The sequence below is a fragment of the Pangasianodon hypophthalmus genome, chromosome 11, assembly GCF_027358585.1.
Source record: "Pangasianodon hypophthalmus isolate fPanHyp1 chromosome 11, fPanHyp1.pri, whole genome shotgun sequence".
Taxonomy (NCBI): domain Eukaryota; kingdom Metazoa; phylum Chordata; class Actinopteri; order Siluriformes; family Pangasiidae; genus Pangasianodon; species Pangasianodon hypophthalmus.
The window spans coordinates 21,837,696-21,859,392 of record NC_069720.1 but is presented as its reverse complement, the minus strand read 5'-3'; the positions used below and the strand labels follow the sequence as shown (position 1 = coordinate 21,859,392).

General features: G+C 39.0%; 1 protein-coding gene across 2 annotated transcripts in view; it reads left to right on the top strand.

Moving 5' to 3' along the window:
- Positions 1–20,878, top strand: part of cntnap5l (contactin associated protein family member 5 like) — a 98,339-nt gene extending 77,461 nt beyond the window's left edge. Inside the window, exons 18-24 of one of the 2 annotated variants that reach the window (XM_026927812.3) lie at positions 4,544–4,780; positions 7,280–7,510; positions 8,228–8,361; positions 12,921–13,008; positions 16,277–16,489; positions 16,691–16,765; positions 19,105–20,878. In XM_026927812.3, the coding sequence (XP_026783613.3) occupies positions 4,544–4,780; positions 7,280–7,510; positions 8,228–8,361; positions 12,921–13,008; positions 16,277–16,489; positions 16,691–16,765; positions 19,105–19,280 (1,154 nt within the window). In that variant the 3' untranslated portion in view covers positions 19,281–20,878. Of the gene's footprint in view, positions 1–4,543; positions 4,781–7,279; positions 7,511–8,227; positions 8,362–12,920; positions 13,009–16,276; positions 16,490–16,687; positions 16,766–19,104 lie in introns of both variants that reach the window. The other variant, XM_026927803.3, reaches the window with a different exon arrangement.
- The last annotated feature ends 819 nt before the right edge of the window (positions 20,879–21,697 follow it).

The window sequence follows — 21,697 nt, the reverse complement described above, 5'->3', positions numbered from 1 at the left end:
TTTATCTCCTTATTTCATTCTTTCAAACTGATTTCAGTCACATTATCCCTCTTGAATACAGCTGTGAAGTCTTGTATAGTATCAGGGTGGCAAAGCTTGACTAATGCAGTTGATATAATTTGCTGTTAAATATATGAAGAATGAACGACCTTAGAATAGTTAGACCACGATCAAATCTTTCCAGTACACAGCGACTTTTGGTATAGACATATGATAAAGATCTTGGAATTCTCGTATGGCAAAACATTCAGCCTGTTCACATTAGCAGGTACTGTAGCTCAAGACTGGATTCTTAAAAATTCTATACATTCTTTAAAAATAAATGCTAAATTCCCTTCAGTCATGTGCTTTTCAGAAAGATTTGTAAAACGTTGCTGGCCTTTCCGAACCCAAAGCTTAGCAGGAGTCATCATTATGAACTTATTGTGTGCATTTTTCAAAGACTTACCAAAATATATACTGGGCCTTCTTTGCTTGTGCACGCTAGGTATAAATGCAGATTTTTTATTTTAGTTCCATATATATACACTATATTACCAAAAGTATTCGGTCACCTGCCTTGAGTCACATATGAACTTAAGTGCCATCCCATTCCTAGCCCATAGGGTTCAATATGATGTCAGTCCACCTTTTGCAGCTATTACAGCTTCAACTCTTCTGGGAAGGCTGTCCACAAGGTTGAGGAGTGTGTTTATGGGAATTTTTGACCATTCTTCCAAAAGCGCATTTGTGAGGTCACACACTGATGTTGGTCGAGAAGGCCTGGCTCTCAGTCTCCGCTCTAATTCATCCCAAAGGTGTTCTATCGGGTTCAGGTCAGGACTCTGTGCAGGCCAGTCAAGTTCATCCACACCAGACTCTGTCATCCATGTCTTTATGGACCTTGCTTTGTGCACTGGTGCACAGTCATGCTGGAAGAGGAAGGGGCCCGCTCCAAACTGTTCCCACAAGGTTGGGAGCATGGAATTGTCCAAAATGTTTTGGTATCCTGAAGCATTCAAAGTTCCTTTCACTGGAACTAAGGGGCCAAGCCCAACTCCTGAAAAACAACCCCACACCATAATTCCTCCTCCACCAAATTTCACACTCGGCACAATGCAGTCCGAAATGTACCGTTCTCCTGGCAACCGCCAAACCCAGACTCGTCCATCAGATTGCCAGATGGAAAAGCGTGATTCATCACTCCAGAGAACGCGACTCCACTACTCTAGAGTCCAGTGGCGGCGTGCTTTACACCACTGCATCCGACGCTTTGCATTGCACTTGGTGATGTGTGGCTTGGATGAAGCTGCTCGGCCATGGAAACCCATTCCATGAAGCTCTCTGCGTACTGTACTTGGGCTAATCTGAAGGTCACATGAAGTTTGGAGCTCTGTAGCAATTGACTGTGAAGAAAGTCGACGACCTCTTTGCAGTATGCGCTTCAGCATCCGCTGACCCCTCTCCGTCAGTTTACGTGGCCTACCACTTCGTGGCTGAGTTGCTGTTGTTCCCAAACTCTTCCATTTTGTTATGATAAAGCTGACAGTTGACTGTGGAATATTTAGGAGCGAGGAAATTTCCTGACTGGATTTGTTGCACAGGTGGCATCCTATGACAGTTCCACGCTGGAATTCACTGAGCCCCTGAGAGCGGCCCATTCTTTCACAAATGTTTGTGAAAACAGTCTGCATGCCTAAGTGCTTGATTTTATACACCTGTGGCCAGGCCAAGTGATTAGGACACCTGATTCTGATCATTTGGATGGGTGACCAAATACTTTTGGTAATATAGTGTATATATATATATATATATATATATATATATATATATACTACCCATGATTTATAATTAACTGGACCTTTTATAAGGTCTCTGATATGAAAGCAGAATCATATTGATAAAGATCACCAGCTATTAACTGTGCAGGGGTTTAGTTAATAACTAGGCTTATGAGTCAAAATTACTTCTTCATTAAGTTGTAATGAGTCCTCTAGCTTTGAATTTGATTTCATCTCTTTGAAGAATGAGTTGATTACTGCAGTCACTCGAGTTGCAATAGATTTAATTGTACCAAGTGCATATTTGAAGAGATTTTGTTCTGGAAGAGGCAATTAAGACCATTTTTTTAAATAAAAATTGAAAAGCCTATAGTTTATTTTGTATAGAGCCTATTTCACCTTTTTTTTTTTTTTTTTTTGACAGCATGGCCGGGACTTTTCGGCACACGTAATCCGAATGAATAATTTATTGCCAGCTTCCAGACAATTGGCATGACAGTTCCTGATTACATTGTCATTTTGTGTCTGTAAGATTGACGTACAGTGAAATTGCATTGTGCTGGTCAGTGCCCTGAAAGAAACAGCCATATTTAACACATCACAAGCTGCATATCCTTAAAGCCTTAATTACAATGGATATAAAAAGTCAACACACCCCTGTTAAAATGGTAGGTTTTTGTGAAGTAAAGAATGACACGAAGATAAATCATGTCAGCTCTTTTCCCCTCTTTAATGTGCAATTGCAAAGTATACAAATAAAGTGAAAAATAATCAGGAACTTTTATAGGGAAAAAAGGAAAAATAAAAAACTTACAATAATTTGGTTGCAGAAGTGTGCACATTCCTAAACTACTACTTTGCTGAAGCACCTTTTGATTTTATTACACCACTCAGTCTTTTTGGGTAAGCACTATTTTCCCACTCTTTCTTCCAAAACATTCTAGATCCGTCAAATTGTACGGGCGTCTCCTGTGCACAGCCCACTTCAGGTCACCCTACAGATTTTTAATTGGATTCAGGTCTGGGCTCTGGCTCGGCCATTCAAAAACATTGATCTTCTTTTGGTAATCTCATTCCTTTGTTGATTTGGATGTATGCTTTGGGTCATTGTTGTGCTAAAAGGAGAAATTTCCTTTTTATCTTCGGCTTTCTAGCAGACACCTGAAGGTTTTGCACAAAAATTTACTGGTATTTGTAGCTATTCATGATTCCCTCCACCTTGATAAAATCCCCAGTTCTGGCTGAAGAAAAGCCCTAAAGCATGATGCTGCCACCACCATGCTTCACCGTGGGGATGTACTTTTAATGATGTACTTTTTTTTTTTTTTTGCACCAAACATACCTTTCGGAATTATGGAATTATTATACCTTTTGGAATTGGTCTCATCAGACCATAACACTTTTTGCCACATGGTTTGGGGTGATTTAGTTGTGCTTGGTCTTGGATGTTTTTTGTGAGAACGGGCTTCTGCCTAGCCACCCTACCCCGTAGCCCAGATGTGAAGCATATGAGAGATAGCTATCACATACAGAGAGTAATCAGTGCTTGTCAGATATTCCTGCAGATCCTTTAATGTTGCCTTTTGTCTCTTGGCAGCCTCCCTGGTAAGATTTTATCTTGTCCTTTTGTAAATTTTGAGGAACGTCCTGTTCTTGGTATTGTCACTGTGGTGCTCCATTTTCTCCACTTTCTCCACAGTGATGTGTAGACTTTTTATATCCACTGTACATGTCCAAGGTATTTTTCAGCAGTTAATAAAGCCAAAATCGGTGTTAGCTAGTTAGAATAATTAGCTAACAATACTGACTAGCTAACACCAACAGTGAAAGCTAAAAAGCTTATGAGCTTTTTGCTGCTGTGAGAATAGTCATGAGTGTTTACACTGTCCTAATTTTCTTTGTAAAGGGCTCTCATGAGGTTATAAGCTGACTGCCACCTCTGTTGTTAGCATCAGTAGTTGCACAGGATTTAGCTAGCATTATGTGCATTTCAATAAACATGGTGCATCCAAAGCATTACCTTACCTCTCTAAGTGCTAAAAAGATATATACTGCATTTATTATATAAAAACAGGCATTCAAACAGTGCAATTTGTTATACAGATTGTGATTGCATGCCTGTTCAGGAGCAAAATCACCAGTTCCAAATCCCATTTTCCAGTAATAATTTTCTCCACCATGGAAAAGTGCTGCCAGTGTTTATTCTAGTTTTACTGTAATTTGCTGCATTTATTGTCATTTTATCAAAGCACAGCATGTTTTTTTTGCATACAGGAGAATTATCTGGCTGTGCCCGGCACTTTCCACTATGCTATTTCTTTCCAAAATCTAAATCTAAATCTACACTACACTAAAGTTTCTTTGTGACAATGGTAAAAGCACTATGAAAATAAAATTGAACTGCATGGGCATTAGTAAATTTCTTTTTTTCCCTGATTTTCTTCCTAATTTAGTCTTGGCCAATTCCCCTATCACACAACTGCTGCTCATGCAATGTCAGGGGGCAGCGTAACACACTTGGAAGAAAGCGCTGTCTGCCTTCTTCTGCATGCAAGAGCTCACAGACTCCCATGATTGGCTAATGTCACTATGATTGATAGCGAGAATGTGCCATCCCTCCCTGCTGTGGTATCATCAGATGTGGAAATTGCGCTCTCCGGACAATAGGGCAAACGCTTTTCTGCTGCACCACTAGGGAGCTAATAACCATTCATGTATACACCTATATGGCAATTACGAAATATGCATTTTCATTAAGGAAATTCTTTGATATCATCTCTCAGGTGGAGCACCTACCACTCAGAGGGGTTTCCTAGGGTGCTTACGTGCACTCAGCATCAATGGGATGACCTTTGACCTTAATGAGCGAGCTAAGATGACACCTGGCATGAATTCAGGTTGCCCAGGTCACTGCAGCAGTGAGAGCCTATGCCATAATGGAGGAAGGTGTTTGGAGAACAGGAATAGCTACATATGCGACTGCACACACACAGCATTCACTGGATCCAACTGCAAAACAGGTGAGAAGTGTTCAATACTCTTCAGAAGAGAGGATATGATTTTTGGTTATATGTACTGTAAATTAGGTTCAGAAATTAAATTAACTGTAAATATGTGTCACAGGTGTTAACCATGGGTTATATTAAGAGTTGAGTTGAATGCACTTAGTAAGGATTTAATACCACGCACAAACATGATTAAAGAGTTAAGCGCTAATCAGATATTACACAAGAGTTACATGTTTTATTTTTAGGAGCTTGCCTAAAATAGATGTGTGTCTCAGTTACGAATGATTCTGACTTCAGACTTAAGCCCATTTTTTCCAGTGATATTGGCTCGAGTGAGGAGCAGTATTCAGTACCACTGTCTGATAGTTTGATGTAACCACAATATGGCATGCTGCAATTAATGTTTTAAGCTGTAAATACAGTAATATATAATAAATATGTATATAATGCCATTTAGGGCCAATATTAAATACATGCAGTACTGTGCAAAAGTCTTAGGCACATGCAAGGAAATGCTGTAGAGCAAAGATGCCTTCAGATATAATGAAATTAAATGTATCTACATTTAAAAAAAATACTATAAAGAGCACTAAACGTTATAGTTTAGTTTTAATGACTGAAACTGAGACTGAAGTCAATATTTGGTGTGACGATCCTTCGATTAAAAAAATAGTAGTCTCAGGTACAGTGTGTGCAGTTTTATAAGGAAATGAGCTGTAAGTGTTACTGAGCGTCTTGCAGAAGCAGCCACAGTTCTTCTGGAGACTTTGACTGTCGCACTTGCTTCTTATTTTTGCAGCAAAATCCAGCAGCCTTCATTATGTTTTTTTTGTCTGAAAAGTGTCTCTTATGTAACACACTGCTTTCTTTACTGACATACAAACATTTTTCTGTAACATTTAATTTTGTTCTGGAAAACTAACGTTTGGAAATCTAAAATGTTTTTGCACTGACTCGATAATGTAGAAGCCATAAAATTAAAATCTAGAACAAAGTTTGTACTAAAAAAATAAGGTGCCTAAGACTTTTGCACAGTACTGTAAATATGACGCTAATTAATGAATAAATAGTATCATCCCTTGAAAGTGCACAAAAAGTTTTTTTCCCCCTGTGTAGAGGACACAAGATCTATCTTAATCACAGACATTGCTTATCTGAATTAATTCTGAATTAATTTCAAGTAAGCTGTAAGTATAGCAGATGAATGCTTGGTCAGCTTATCCTTTAGACCTTGGGCACATTTTCTTTAGGGTAGAGCGTATTTTGACATTGTTCTATTAATATGACAACTAAAATTAGCTAATTAAATTCATGATAAAAAAAGACGACATTCTGTGCATACATTATGATTTCATGACCTTGTTTTAATATCTTGTGGCTTCATTCGTTTATGCAGACAATTACCTGTCAGCGGGTAATACAAAACATAAATAATATAGATAAACAAAATAATATAGAAAATTAATGTGCTGTTTTATAAGCTTCTTCACATAGCCATATTGCAGTGATTAATGTTATCAATAGAATTAAGACTATTCATGCAGATTTTTTTTACTTTAATGCTTTACTTTAATCATTCATATACTTAATCATCATATTAGTCTTTTTATTATTCTTTGCTTTTATGTTACATAACATTACATTTGACAGCAAAGGGAAAAAAACACTATTTCCTTATTTAGTCTGCATTTTTTAATCCCTGATATTTTTTCAGGTTTAAAGGCAAGTGCTCTTGTTTAAACCTCTGAGGAGTGAATAATATGCAGCTTTAACTTAAGCATGTGTGTAATCCATCTGTGAATAGGACTAACTTTCCCTGTGTAAATGTTGACATGACTTTTGGACTTAAGTCACCAACCCTGAAATACAGCCCTAAATGTCAGACATGTGCAGAATAATCTGTGAAGAAATAGATCAAAATCGTCCAGATGGCCAGGGATCCGCTCAACTTTTCAAAGACGGGGTGAGAAGGGAGGGGTTCGGTTGGCTGACAGCACGTCCTAGCTTGTCAACTGTCTTCAATCTGACATGGAGTTAGTGGGCCATAGAGGCGAAGCTTCACCTGCCGAGTAGAACCTAATTACAGCTTCCCTGCTTTTCCTTCAGACTCACCCAATGGCCTGTCAATCAAATTAGTGATGTAATTGCTCTGTCTCTTTACAGTGTGATTGCAGAAAGGGTCAGATTACATTGTGACTGTTTACAGCTCAGTGTGGTGCATGGCTGACAAATGAAAAGAGACAAGAAAGAGCCAGAAATTCATATCATAGCAATAAGTTTCCAAATGCTAGTTACCTAATTAGATGGAAAATCAGTAATGAGGAAGAAAAATGCCATATTTTCTCATGCATCTGATTGAGCTTGATGAGCCTGAGCTGCTGATTCTCTGATGTCTATGCTCACATGCTGCATTTGCAGGGAGAAGATAAAAAAATGTCCTTAATTTAGCAAGGGGTTTGTTTTTGTTTTAAGCAATCGTCTGCTTTTTCTATGCACATCTGTCTGTTTTAGCTATCTCTGCCTCCTTTGAGAGAGGGACGTCTGTAACATATGCCCTTCAGGAACCATTTTCTGTAATGAGGAACCAGGATCCAAAACAACTGCAGAGCAACAAACACTCTGACACTGTTAGATCCCGGGAAAATGTGGCATTTGGGTTCCTGACAAAACATGTGCCAGCTTTGCTCTTGTCCGCTCAGTCCTATGACCAGCGCTACATGGCAATTACACTGACTCAAAATGGTAAGAGTTCACCTGTTTTTTTTTTCTTTGAGAATGTAGTTTTAAAAAAAATCGTGCACTGCAATTACTGCTGTTACAAAAAAGGGATGTGGTGGACACAGGTGTGTGCTAATTAACCACATAAAAATGTTTGTATCGCTGTGCCTACTACAATTTTTATTCAACTCAACATCTCTATATCCTCCAAGGTCACCAATATGAAAAAAGATATTCTGTAAACACGCAAACATACACAAGGAATGCAAGAGGAGGAATGCCATTATGGCAGCACCTGCCATCTCTCTCTCTCTCTCTCTCTCTCTCTCTCTCTCTCTGCTGCTCATTTTCTTCTTCCACTTCTCTCAATTTTTTTATTGACTGGCAGAGGAGAGTGAAACACCATCTCTTCAAGTGGCCATGACTGGCTTTTATAAATCCTTTACAGCAGACATGGATCTGTGAATCAGACCGAGAGAGAGAGAGATAGAGATAGACAGAGAGAGAGAGAGAGAGAGGAGAGTGTGAGGAGAGAGGAGTGGGCAGGTTAGTGCAAGTATTCCCTGCATGCTAACTGAAAATGAATTACTCTGGCAGACATATCATGCTTCCACACAAATGCAAATGATGCCAGAAAAGTGTCAAGTATGAGATCTGCAGATCTCTGAATGGTCTAAATGAAGCAGCCAGCATACATAGGACATCATTGTACATTCTAAAAGCTTGTTTATGGTCTCTCAGGCAGTTTGCAAATCTGGTACAGGCTGAACCAGGAGACGGGTCCAGACACGTTCAGTCTTAAATCTGCCAATCTAGCTGATGGACAGTTCCACTGGGTCAGAATAAATCGTGATGGAAATCAGCTTCATGTCCAGGTAACTCCTCCATCAGGTGATTGGATCAGAACTGTTTCATTGCTGGACTGCGGTAACTGATTTTATGGGATTGGTCATCCAGTCATTGGTCATTACTTTCATTTAGATGCATTGTTTTTGTTTTGTTTTTTTATAAAGGTATGTGTATATATGTATAGTATTAGCCTGCAGTAAAATTGTAAGAGACCTCATTTTAGTATAACAAGTAATGCATTAAAGCTGACACGAACAAGCTGCACAGAGTTTTTCGAGTTAAAATTTATACTTAATAAAAGCTTATATTTAGTTAAATATGTCTTCTTACCAAATTAATTGTATTAATTAATTTGGTAAGAAGACATTTAATTTTACTAATTACTTAATACTTAATACTTACTTAATACTTACATACTTAATTTATTTTTCAATTTATTGTCTTTCTTTTTTTCTTATTCTTCCCTCTTGGTAATGGTATCACTAAACACTCTGTACCTCTTTGTACCTCTTCAAGATCTATAAAATGTAAATGATAACTATTCTCTTTCATCATTTTGTCTTTAAAATCTGCTTATGGGAGGGACATCCAAGTCTGACCTCTGTAGGAGTGTTCAGTTACACCAAGACAGACAGGAGCACATGTCCTATGGTGCGGAAAGCTCCGCCCTGACTGTAGGCATATAGGAACCAGTCAGTGCTGCACTGGCAAGGCAATCTGCCTGCCTGTCACAAATACTAGCTTACATTCTGGCATGGTGCTGTCTAAAACACCTGAGGTCTCAGAGACCAAGAAACCTCAAGACTGCCTGGTTGCCTGTGGTGCCCTTATCACAGCTAAGGAGTCCCATTCTTTCCGCTGTACTTCCCAATAAGCTCCTTTGCTGTGAGAACATAGAAGCTGCTTCCTAGAGATTTAATCCTTGACTTTGCTGGGGGAGACAGTGATGATGCAGCAGCTGCAGATGCGTGACCAGAGCTCAAATATGCTCAGCTATGCATATTTGATGCCGCTCCCCTCTAGCTAGCTAATGTGTTGAGAAATCAGACTATACAGATACGATTCCTCCTACCTGGGCTCCACTGGTCAGTGGGAATGACCTTGTCCTTCACGATGTCCCCCAGGCTGTCGAGACCAGCAGGCAGTCCACGGCACTCTCTGCTGTGAGTGAACAGATCCTCTGACATATTCTCTCTAGTTTGCCCAACAGTGAGTAACCTGTTGAGTCAGGCGAGACTCTATTCAGCCCAGCAATAACCCTTATGCAGCAAAGATGCAATGACAAGAAGAAGGCGAATGAGGCATTTAAATTCTGCCTACCCAGTGAGGCAACATCAAAACCCACTGCCCTCTACACAGTCCACACAATCCACCCCATCTGTTGGGTGCCTCAAGGCTCGACAGGCTCAAGCCCTATAAAAAGTCACCAACACCCTGGGCCCTTGCCAAGCCTTGGAGTAAGATGTCTTTTGCTGCAACCAACAAACTCCACCACATCTGATCCCAAGAGAAATAGTTTGATGTGTGGCCTCGGGGGGAGTTAAGCCCAGTTTCAGTGGCAACCAGCCAATTGGATATAAATTTAAAATTATGTTTTCCTTTCATCCTGCCAAAAAAAGAAAACTCTCCAGGAGCACCACGTGCTAGTATACTGTCAAAACACGACAGTTGTGGCATACATCACCCCCCAGGGCAGGAAGTGCTGTCCCCAGCTTTGCTGCCTGTAATGCATACTGCAAAATGAGGAAGTCTCCACTTCCTGTCACATGTAGTGAATGTCCCAGGTATCCTAAACCCAGGTGTGGATTGTTTGTCAAGGGGAAATCCATATGGAGAGTGGTATCTTCACCTTCAGGTAGTAAAAATTGCCATGGAAGAGATCTCTTCACCTCTTGTCCAAACATTCACTGTCCTCTGTACTTTTTGCTACAGGACAGGGCCAGTCTTAATGACGTATACACCCTGGCCCACCTGTAGTCCAGTGTGTGTCCACAGATAGTTGGTCAGAGAAAGTTAGTCTCCTCATGAATGTGGTGCAATGCTATGACTATCTGTATACACACCCTAAGGTATACTTTTAATTTGTTCCTCCAGAAAGTAAGCGGAATGCAAAAAAATGCCTTTGCAGTCAATTGTACATGCAACTGTAAGTTCATGTCAGTGTTACTGCACTGCGTTCCAGTAGTTGTTCTGTGGTGGTTTAACCTATGGTGGTCTGAGGGGACTGATAGATTGGCCTACAGTCACTGTATACCAATTTATTGTATCAAATAACTGGCAACTAAACTTATATAATAACAACAGCTTCTTTAGTGCTTACTGTAAGAACCGCAAAGACACTGTAATGAGGGTTTGAATGAACATCACTATATCTATTCTATATCAAATAACCAATGACGAAACTACAATTACGCATTGCTCTTAAACGTAACAGAATCTGCACATGAGCCTAGCTAGATATCAGTTGACTAAAATAAGAAAAGGTTGTTACTTTTCCCCATCGATGTTGAAATATAAGTATTTTTCAATATTATTGACTCTAAGGTTTATAAATGTAGCTTGTTCCCATATGCCTCTGTAGACCATTTTTGCAAAAACATTTTTAAAGAAAGAGTCTCGAAGCATATCACTAGCACAAGCCACTAAATTATTATTTTGAGCACAGCCAAAAGTGTGTATTGTTGTTGGGACTTCAAATAGCAGTTTACTTATCCTCATTGTGAAACTTGAGCTTCTCTAGATGCACCCAGAGCTGGTATCTTGGCTTGAATCAAAGCACAGACAGAGCTATTGGTCCACTTTTCTTAGTCTTGATTTGTTTTGCTTTACATATGAGTCAGATTTCAAAGGCTCAGCTCAGGTTTAAGATTTAACTATCTGTGATGGCTGGACACAAGCAAAAACTGTCCAAGTAAAGGTCAGAGAAATTTTGTTTTCAAGCCACAATCCTAAAGGTAAATAGACCACAAACCCAGTCAAGCACTTTAATAAAAGCTGGGAGAAAATAAACTTGTGGAATTTCTGGTGAAAACTAGTTAATATTAATCCAAAAATCTAAATTTTAAGTCGTTTCCACGCTGCAATAGGCTTATTTTTTACCCAGAGCAAATCAGAGCAAGCTTTATCAGAGCAAAACCTTTTAAGCTGCAAAGAAGGTGAAAGAAAGTAAATATGTGCTATTTTCCCTTTCACAAAAATCCTTGTTTTAAATAATGGATTTCATTCAGAATTTTTTTTCTTGGTTTATTGTATATAATATTTTATCACATGTACAACAAGTGCATGTTGATAATAGATAAACTGTGTTAACATATTAAGAAACCCCTGTGTCAAATGAGTGTGTGCTACCAGAGACAGAACGTAAATACCCATGTTCATTAGACATAAACATTACTCAGGTGCACGTGATATTGTGAGATGGTACCTAACAGAACCCCTCCTTTAAGGCACGGCCATTTGTGAGGCCGCCCCCTAGGCCTCTGACTTGAGCGTGGCTTGCGAGGCCGCCCCGTCGGCTGCTGGCTTGGGCTGAGTTGGAGAGGCACTGACACACAGGTATTAGCCTCCCCCCCAAAAAAATTGTTTGGGGGAGCCCATCCATGAGTTGGCCCAGAAGGGCCTTGATCCAGTCAAGCTGCCTCTGGTTCTCCCGAATTTGCTCATTCTGGGCCCACATCCACCGAATGGCTGCTGCATCCATAGTGGGTCTTGCGTTCTGTCAGGGATTGGAGTTGGAGGCAGATGCAAGTGTAGATATGGTTTAAATGGTGCAATACAAAAAACACACACACAGTACATGAACAAGAACAATAATGGCTAGATAAACGCATGAACAAAAGAACATGACGTGAGCTCGACAAACGCAAGACAAAGAGTGCTACCAGAGACAGAACTTAATACCCATGCTAATTAGACATAAATGTGACTCAGGTGCACATGATATTGTGAGGTGCAGGGGCTGATGGGTAACATAGTCCTGACAATCATATCAAGTAAAGTCCTGGACTACATGAACTACATATCTCTATATAAAGTTTTAGGAAATAGGCTTTACAATTCAATATGGCGATTTAAAAATTACCTGATGAACAAATAGAAAATACTGTCAGTTGGTAACTAACTTTTAAATACCGGAACAATGCAGTACAAAGTAATTCCAGCTAGTTACTGCATGTTTTTCCCTAAAATTCCTCACATCTGTATAAGATTTAACTATAAATTCTTCTCTCTTTTCTGAAAAAAATGAATAATACACTTTTAAAGCTTAAGTTAAATTCTGAAGAATGCATGAAAAGTATCAGGTAAACATTTATTATTAAATTCCAGTATTCCAGTATGTGTTTTTAATAAACAGGTTTTACTTTTTCTCCCTGAAAGAAAACGAAATTCCCTTCACATATATACGCTACAGGTGCACTAGACAGAGATTAAGCTGAAAAAAGTCCTGAAGTATTCCATTATTGCAACCTTGGGACACTCTTTATGGCACTGTTAGTAGAATTTCAGAATGGCCTTGTCCAATGAATCTTCATTTTTCTGTAAGTGGTATAAATGATCTACGTTTGATCTCTCTGTGTGGCCTCAGATCGATAACACAGTGATGCAGCAGTACAGTCTGTCTCCTGGCTCTGCGCTTGCTCCAGTGAGGATTTTAACTCTGGGGAGAATCCGAGGTGAGTTCCAGCCTCAGCTGAGGAACATCTCTTTGTTCCCTGTTGCTATTCTTTATACTGCAGCCCTGCACCTGTTCAGCTCCACCCAAAAAGAGCTGTTTGCAATCAGTACTACTATAATTCTCTATGAATTTTAATGACCACTTGATCTGAATTCTCTCTCTCTCTCTCTCTCTCTCTCTCTCTCTCTCTCTGTCTCTCTCTGTGCATCTCTCCTGCCAGTAAAGAGGCATTTGAGTGGTGTGGGTTTTTTTCAGAGGCAGGTTAGAATGAGGTGGGTGGTTGGCAGGGCAGAGAAGCAGGGAGCGAGAGAGTGCATTCTGAGCTGTCAGCACTGCGACAGATGGGTTGAGCGAAGGGTAAATGGATTTGCACGACGTTGCCTAGGAAACCTTTTTTTTCTAATCGGGCAACTAATAAGCAGGACACGACATGGCATGACCCTAATTTTTTTGGTGGAGACAGGAGGATGTTTGAGATAAATTTGCAGTAAAGTGCACACCTAAATGCGACAAGCTCTAGCACATCCATCCTTAGTCATTAATGGTGAAAAACGGTAGAGGGAAAGAAAAAAAATGTGAATGGATATATTGATTTCTGCAATTCTGCCTTGACTCTGAGAGATTAGAGTAATGAACTCATCTATATTGATGAAACGTGCCAGAAAAAATATAATGATAAACATCTTTTCCTTTGAACAGTAGCGAGTTTTGTGTTTGCCTAATTTCTCAGCCAAATTGCCCAGCAAAAATGCAGGGACCTTTTCATTTTCCAAACATTGGCTGGTTTTAAAAATGTACAAGAACATTTCAGGCCAACAGCTTACATGCACATATACTGTATACACTCCACATATTGCCATACATTTTTTGTGTTAAGTCAATTAGGGTATCTAATTTATTCCTATAAGAGGTCATTTCAAATAATAGCTAAGAGACAGATTTATTTCAGCTTTGATTTACTAGATCAGATTTTCAGAGGGTCAGATTTTGACATACTGTACACTTGGTTAGTATTTGGTGGCATTGCCTCTTAATTACTTAACCTGAATCAAACACACAGTAGCCTTCCACAAGCTTCTCACAATACTTTACTGGAATTTCTCCCCATTCCTCCTGACAGAACTGGTATAACTCTGTCAGGTTTGAGGGCCTCCTTGCTCAGACATGCTTTTTCAGTTCTGCCCACAAATTTTCTATGTGATTCAGGTCAGGGCTTTGTGATGGCCACTCCTTTCACTTTAAGCCATTCTGTTACAACTTTGGATGTTCCTTAGAATCATCATCATCCTGTTGGAAAACCCAGTTTCGACCAAGTTTTAACTTTCTGGCTGATGTCTTGAGGTGTTGCTTCAGTATTTTAGATTCCTCCTACGTCATGATGGCATCTATTTTCTGAAGTGTACCAGTCTCTTTTCCAGCAAAACTCCCCCACAACATGATGCTGCCACCTCCATGCTTCAAAGTTGAGATGGTGTTCTTCAGATGAAAAGCCTCAACTTTTTTTCCTCCATACATAGCGCTGATCATTATGGCTAAATAGTTCTATTTTTGTTTCATCAGAGAACCAGAGAACACTCCTCCAAAAGGCTGGTGAAAACCTGCAAACTTCGGTCGGGCTTTTTAATGCCAGTCTTGGAGTAGGGGCTTTTTACTTGCATGACAGCCTTTCAGACCATGGCAGTGTAGGACTCTCTTAATGGTGGATGTATATATTTGGTACCTGATGCCTCCAACTCCTTCACCAATATTCTCTTGGGGTTCAGTTGAACCTTTCAGACCAAAGTTTGTTCATCCCTTGGAGTTAATTCATGCCTCTTTTGAGTGATGGCATGTCTGTGTGGTCCCAAGATTTGAATATTTGCACACATTTGTTTAAACAGATGTTCATTGTACCTTCAGTTCTTTGGAAAATGGCCAATCACAAGCTTATAAAAATTATTATATCAATTTCTGGAATCTGCTTAATCTGGAATCTGAGACTGTTTAAAGAGACTGTGAACATAGTGAATGTAAACTTTGGACCAACTAGAATTCCAATATAGTGAATTGAAGTTGAAATAATCTCTAATTGATTGTTTTAAAATGACCTCATTCTACTTGGTCAGCTATTGCAAAGTTAGCTACAAACAAATACTTACGCACCTGATTTGTTAATGCAAGTATGATTCAGAATGTCTAGGAAGAGGTTGTGGGAAAAGTTGTGAGACAAAGAAAGGCCACATTCATTAAGACAGCAGCTAATTGAATGTTGTGATGTATATATATATATATATATATATATATATATATATATATATATATATATATATATATATTTATTCATTAAAATAGTTTAACAAGTTGGTCGGTTGAGACCACTTTTCTCAGCACAGTGGGGTTATTTATTTAGACTTGTAACTTGTAACTTTACAGCTCCCTTTAATATAAATTAAATCATAACAGAGGACAAGTTGTAGAAGAGCTGTACGCACATTCAGTTTCAACCAAGCTCTGAGAGAAGTCTCCAGTGATGTTTCAAATTAATGTTTTCCATTACATGATATGATTCTCTAGAATCTTCCTAAGATGAGGCCACAGCAAAAATGCCAACATCCTCATCTCAGTCAATCTGCCTCTATTTTATTTAAACGAGCAACAATAAAAATGTGCGCTTTCACATAACACACCGTGTTCTTTACTACGCACCCCCTTGTTTGATAAAGTCCCCTTACTTTTAGGTCAGGCTTTCAGACATTTGTTTCAGCCGACTCTCAGAAGCAGTTCTGGTGAAGTGTAATGAGCCCTTTAGTCTTCCACAGACCCTTGCTATAGATGCATTATTAGGCTCATTATTCAAATGTGTACAGTAATATTCTGGCTACTTATTGGAGCATTTTTGACTGAACTGAGGTCCAAGTTGAAATTTATAGGCCTACTTGTTTTGCAGTTTTTGAGATTTGTATTAACCCTATTTAAATCAAACCAGTCAAATAAGCGAATTATTATAAGACCTCAATCATAAATACATTTTGGATAATGTATTTCCACCTCTGTAACAAAATTTTAAAAAATAATAATAATAATAATAAAAATAAAAATGCAGACTCCTGGCTATGCTTCACAGAATCTTTGAGAACCCCTGGTATGAGTCATTGATCCGATTTACAGTCATTTTAACTTACAAAACTGTAGCATAAAGTGTACACTGAATCCTGCAAAAAAAAAAAAAATTCTGGAGTTGAATAAGTGCTTACCAATGTTCTTTGTTTTATATTCTTTGGTTGTAGGCAGTGACATCACTGATGAGGAAGTAGTCCGTGCAGGATCGAGAGGATTTATTGGCTGTCTGTCCTCTGTCCAGTTTAATCAAGCTGCCCCTTTAAAAGCAGCTCTACAAAACAGAGGAAGCTCAGCGGTCAGTGTACATGGGCGGCTGGAGGAGTCAGACTGTGGAGCTAAATCAAGCACAAACATTCACATTACAACCCACACAGGCTCAGGTACAACACTTTATCCATACACTCTATGAGCACTGATTTAGCAGTTTACTGCAAATCTCTTAAACCTGCATCATCCTCATGTTCACATGCATGTGCATTGTGTTAGATTAAATTATGGCGCTATATCATTATGGTTCATCTGTTCTTAAGCATGGACTCCTCTCCCTCTCTGTCTTCCGTCGTCTTTCTCTCTTCTAGTAGATGAATCATCAAAATCAGACCGAGGTAAAGCGCCTCTGACAAAGGTTGCACAGAGTGACTCAGCACTAATCGGAGGTGAGAAACAACAGGAACGAGTGTACGTTCATTCCGTGAAAGCATACTGTTCTCTGACGTTGAGTATCTTATGCTCTGTGAAGGTCAATGCAGTTGCTGATGCATCTGACCTTTATCAGTGCACTATGCCAAAATTCTGCAAACTTATAAACTAATAAAGGTAGACAATCCTGCTTAAGCTTTTCTTTTTTCAAATGTAAATATTTTCTTACCTAAGCAGATTCAATTCTTTCCATCTCAGGTATTGATTTACTAAAGGTTTATGTGTGCAAAAACGCATGCAAATGCCATAACACCCACAAAATTACATGCACACTGATTTATTAAAGGTTCTTTGAAGTTCCTTGGTAGTATTAATGTTGGATTTGTTCTGTTTTCACTGCACACTTGCACCTTTGATGCACTTGCACCTTTGATATGCTTAAAGAACCTGTGAAAATGCTTTCATGCCTATAGTGTATACCTTATCAACAAAATACACACTCGTTTTTATGCTCTTTTATTTTGCATTCATATTGTGTTTTGAAGTTTTCAGTGTTTCATCACCACCTGAACTTTTATACTTGACTCAGGTGACACATATTGAATACAAAATATACCAAAAAAAAATTATCATGGTAATATAAGGGAAAAAAAACTTTTAGGACTCATTTGATATACTAAGTGATAATTTCATGAAACTCTTATTATGGCTGCAAGTGGTCTTATTTTTCCTGAAACATTCTCGAACAGACAATCATATGTTTCAATATTCTAAAATGCTTAATATGCTTTCACCACATTATTATATGCTAACATAAAGAGAGGGCTAATGGTTAGGCCATGGCGCTCGCACGTCCTTAGCCCGGGTTCGATTTCCCGCCAAGGAACCAACCCCACCCGCTGGGGTTGCACAAGGCAGTGCACCCCCCCGTGCCAGTCCTAAGCCTGGATGAAATTGGGGAGGGTTGCATCAGGAAGGGCATCTGGCGTAAAAACTGTGCCAAATCAAACATGTGGACCAGTGATCCACTGTGGTGACCCCTAATGGGAGAACAACTGCAGTAACTACATATGCTAATATAATATAAATTATTTTTACTATCCTGGAATTAATCTTTTGGCCTTTTTTTGTTTTTCTGTACTGCTGAAGTAAACAAGTAACCAAATTCTTTGTAAAGCACACACAAAACACCCACTAACTACTTTTTTTTTTTCAATTGTACACACCCTTTAGTACTCTATTTAAGATTTTGGTCAATCAGGAACTCAGAATGCAAAAAATATAAAAACAAATGTAATGAAATTTACACATTTCAAAACTCTTAGGCCCTGATTTAGTAAATGTTTGTGTGTGAAAAAGTGCAAACTTTATAACACCCACAAAAATTGTGCAAGCTGATTTGCTAAGAGGATTGAATTTTCCAAATGAGCTAAATAGTTTTGTCTGTTCTGTGCATTTGCCTTAAAGAATGTGCAGTTTGGTGTGTTTCTACTTAAAAGTGCAAAATACAAGGACACGTCAATCCCCCCAATGAGGTTTTTTCCCCCCACAAGATTTACCAAGTCTGAATGTTGCTTTGGGTATGGCATTTGAATATGACTGAAGGGTAGGTATTATATTTGCAGAGGTCCAGACCATTCACTAGGTTGTAATAAAAGTGAAACTAGAAATACAAGACTATGGATTAATATTTCAGCATGATCAGAAAGATAACAAGTGGTGACTTAATATTCACAAGGTGAAGTGATTTCATATTAGATATTCGCTTCACATTTTCTCTGATGCCGCCAGCACTTAAATAGAGAAAGTAAAAAAAAAATTCATTCACCTGCACCTTAGGAACAGAACATACACTATTTTTATTTTGAATTTGTGTTGCATTTTGAGCAGCTTTCTTTGCGTATTTCCACCTTTAATCAGGTTTATGCTGGATGAACAATTATGTGCATGTGGCAAGTTTTAGTTTCACTTTACTTTTCCGGGAGTGCCTTAGGGGCCTGAACTCAGCACGGCTATCAAGAACAAATAGCAGATGCAAACATTCACCATGATCCTGACTAGAAAAAAGAGGTTGCTGAAGATGAATGAATCAATCAATGAATCAATCAATAAACTAATTATTTACAAATAAATACATTCATATCCAGCTTGATAAATGAGGCCCTCTGTTGACAATTCATGCAATTCTTCTTTGTAAATCACCTGCAACACACCCACTGACTGCACACGCAGCTTAACATTGCACATGCAAATTATATTAGTACATCAGGGCTTAATGTACTGGATATTTAAAGCTGCTAAGGGTCACTAATGGAAAGAGTAATAACTTGCTACACTCACATTGTGTCATTCACAGGAGTCGTGGCTGCCATAGTGTTTACGACGCTGTGTGTGTTGGCTGTGTTGATCCGCTTCCTCTACCAGCACAGGGAACCCCAACCTCCGCCTGCCATCGCCGTAAAGAGCAAAAGACCCAGTCTGGATGTGGAACCATGCAAACCAAGCCACGTTGGCAAGGAGTACTTCATCTGACAGGATTTTACTTCTGCATGCACATCAGTTGCGTTAGCTGCAGAAGTAAGGTTCTTAACAGCTGCACACGAGCGCCCGACCCAAGCCTTCTGACACTTCTGTGCCATCTTTTAACCCAGGCCTCCTGTCTGAGGCAGCTGCTGAGTTCGGATCCAAGTTGGACAGGAAGTCAGGGTCTGCATGCAGGACTCTACAGTTGCTGGTTATGCTTATGGATAATGCGAAAGAAGAGATTATTTTGAAAAAAAGACGAGGAACTAGTCACAATGTGTGTGAGATACGTGCTGTATGATCAGTGAGACGCACTCAAATACAGCACCTTATACACACCCATCTCAACAAGATGGTCTGCTTATCCAAACCTTTTATACTGAGCACAGGCTTTGTGTTTTGTCGCTTAAAAAAAGAGAGTGGCCACTCTAACTCATGTACTCTGATCACTGAGGAGGGCACTTGAGATTGACTGATGTCTCGTGGCTAAAATTTACAAATATTATTAATATTTGATCGCAGAACGATCAACTGTCTCTTGTCATGTCAAAACATATCTATAGTGACGATTTGACAAAATAAGACAATCAGTACAAACAAGAGACCAACCATAAACAAAGGAGGATTAGCTCTGACGTTAAATCAGCACTAGCAAGAGATCACTTGAAAAAGCTTTGTGTCTGTCCTCGGCTGCATGTCAGGGACTTTCAGCCTATCAGATTTTGCGGCCTTAATGCAGCTAAATCCATGACCGAGTGCCCAATGAGTCTACAGAAAGAAGGTCCTTATATCACCTGACAGTGAAAACAACCCCATCATGCCCCCTAAAACAATAACACGCTTTCTTACTGAAATTGATTTCTTTTGGTCAGGGGTTCAGTTTTCTATATGGCTATTGTTGTACATGACTGTTTATCTATTTCATAAATATATTTAATAAAAAGAGCTTTTTTATAGCCTCTGAGAGTACAGGACGCCCTTTTTCTGAGTAGTGAGTTTGGAGTTGATGTGGAGGTTGTTTTTTTTTTCTTTCAGATGACCTTAGTGAAATGACCAAACACCTACAGAGAGAGTGTTTCTTTTAAAGCTTTTCCACTGGACAATGTCATGGCTCTGGATCTAATCCAAACTTGCTATCCATATTCTGATGAAGTGAGTGTGTGGTGGTATTCAATCACTTACACTTTACAAGCAGGGCGTGCAAGAAGCAGAGCAAGAGCGAGATGAAGTTGTCTGTAGGATATGTATAACTTCATCATGCCACATTTACTGTACTTTGGCTATGTCAATATAAAAGCATCAGAAGCACATCATACAGTATTTATTTATCAGTATTACAATTTCCCCTCACTGGAACTAAGGGGCACAAAAGCAAGGTTTATGGAGACGTTGGAGTGGAAGAACTCTAATTGTACTTCATAGAGCCCTGACCTCAAACCCACTGAACACCTTTGGGATGAACTGGAACACTGACTGAACCCCAGACCTCCTCACCAACATCAGTGCCTGATCTCACTAATGCTCTTGTAGATGAATGAACACAAATCCCCACAGCCAATCTAGTGGAAAGCCTTCCCAGAAGAGTGGAGATTATTATAACAGCAAAGAGGGACTAAATCTGGAATCATATGATCCAAAAGCACATATAAGTTTGCTGGTTAAGTGTCCACAAACTTTTGGCTAGATAGTGTAATACCTATATGTGCTTTTGTGACATCATTACAGATTTATTTCCACTTTGCTTGTTAAAATAACCTTCTAGGAACGTTTCTGGAAATGCTTTCCTCTAGATTTTGGAGTGTGGCTCTGGGGATTTGTAATAAAATTACCAAATAAGCCAGAATTAATAAAAAGTAACATAAGGATGATTTTAATGTTGTCAGACCAGTGAATGATTGAAAATCTTTGATTTTGCTTCGAAATGTTCAATAATTTCAACCAAGCAATCAAATAGAAAAATTTAAACATCACTTAAAGCAGAATTCACATTATCATAGAAAAAGGGTTTAAAGGTTTCCGGAATTGAGTGGGGCAATTTTTGGATTTGAAGCTGGTGGATTCACTGACAAGAACATAGAACTGTGGGCAAATAAATGAAAAGACTTTGAAAAGTTAAAGGTATGATCAATTTGTGATGTTACCTCTTAAATCCACCAGGAAAAGTACATATGAAAAGAGATAGAAAGTCTGACAGGTATTCATCACACTAATACTAAAAAAAAATGCTGGGAAAGGGGAAAGAAGTACTGATACCAAGAATGGTAATCAAATTCAGCATGGATACTTAGGTATGGTGGCTTGATGGTGCTTGAAAAATATGTGAGTTTTGGTTAATTTGTCAGAAAAAAAGTGTTATTTGACTGTATGAGAAAGAAACGTATAAGAAGTAAGTATTTGTAGTAGATGTACAGTGGGTCCAAAAGTCT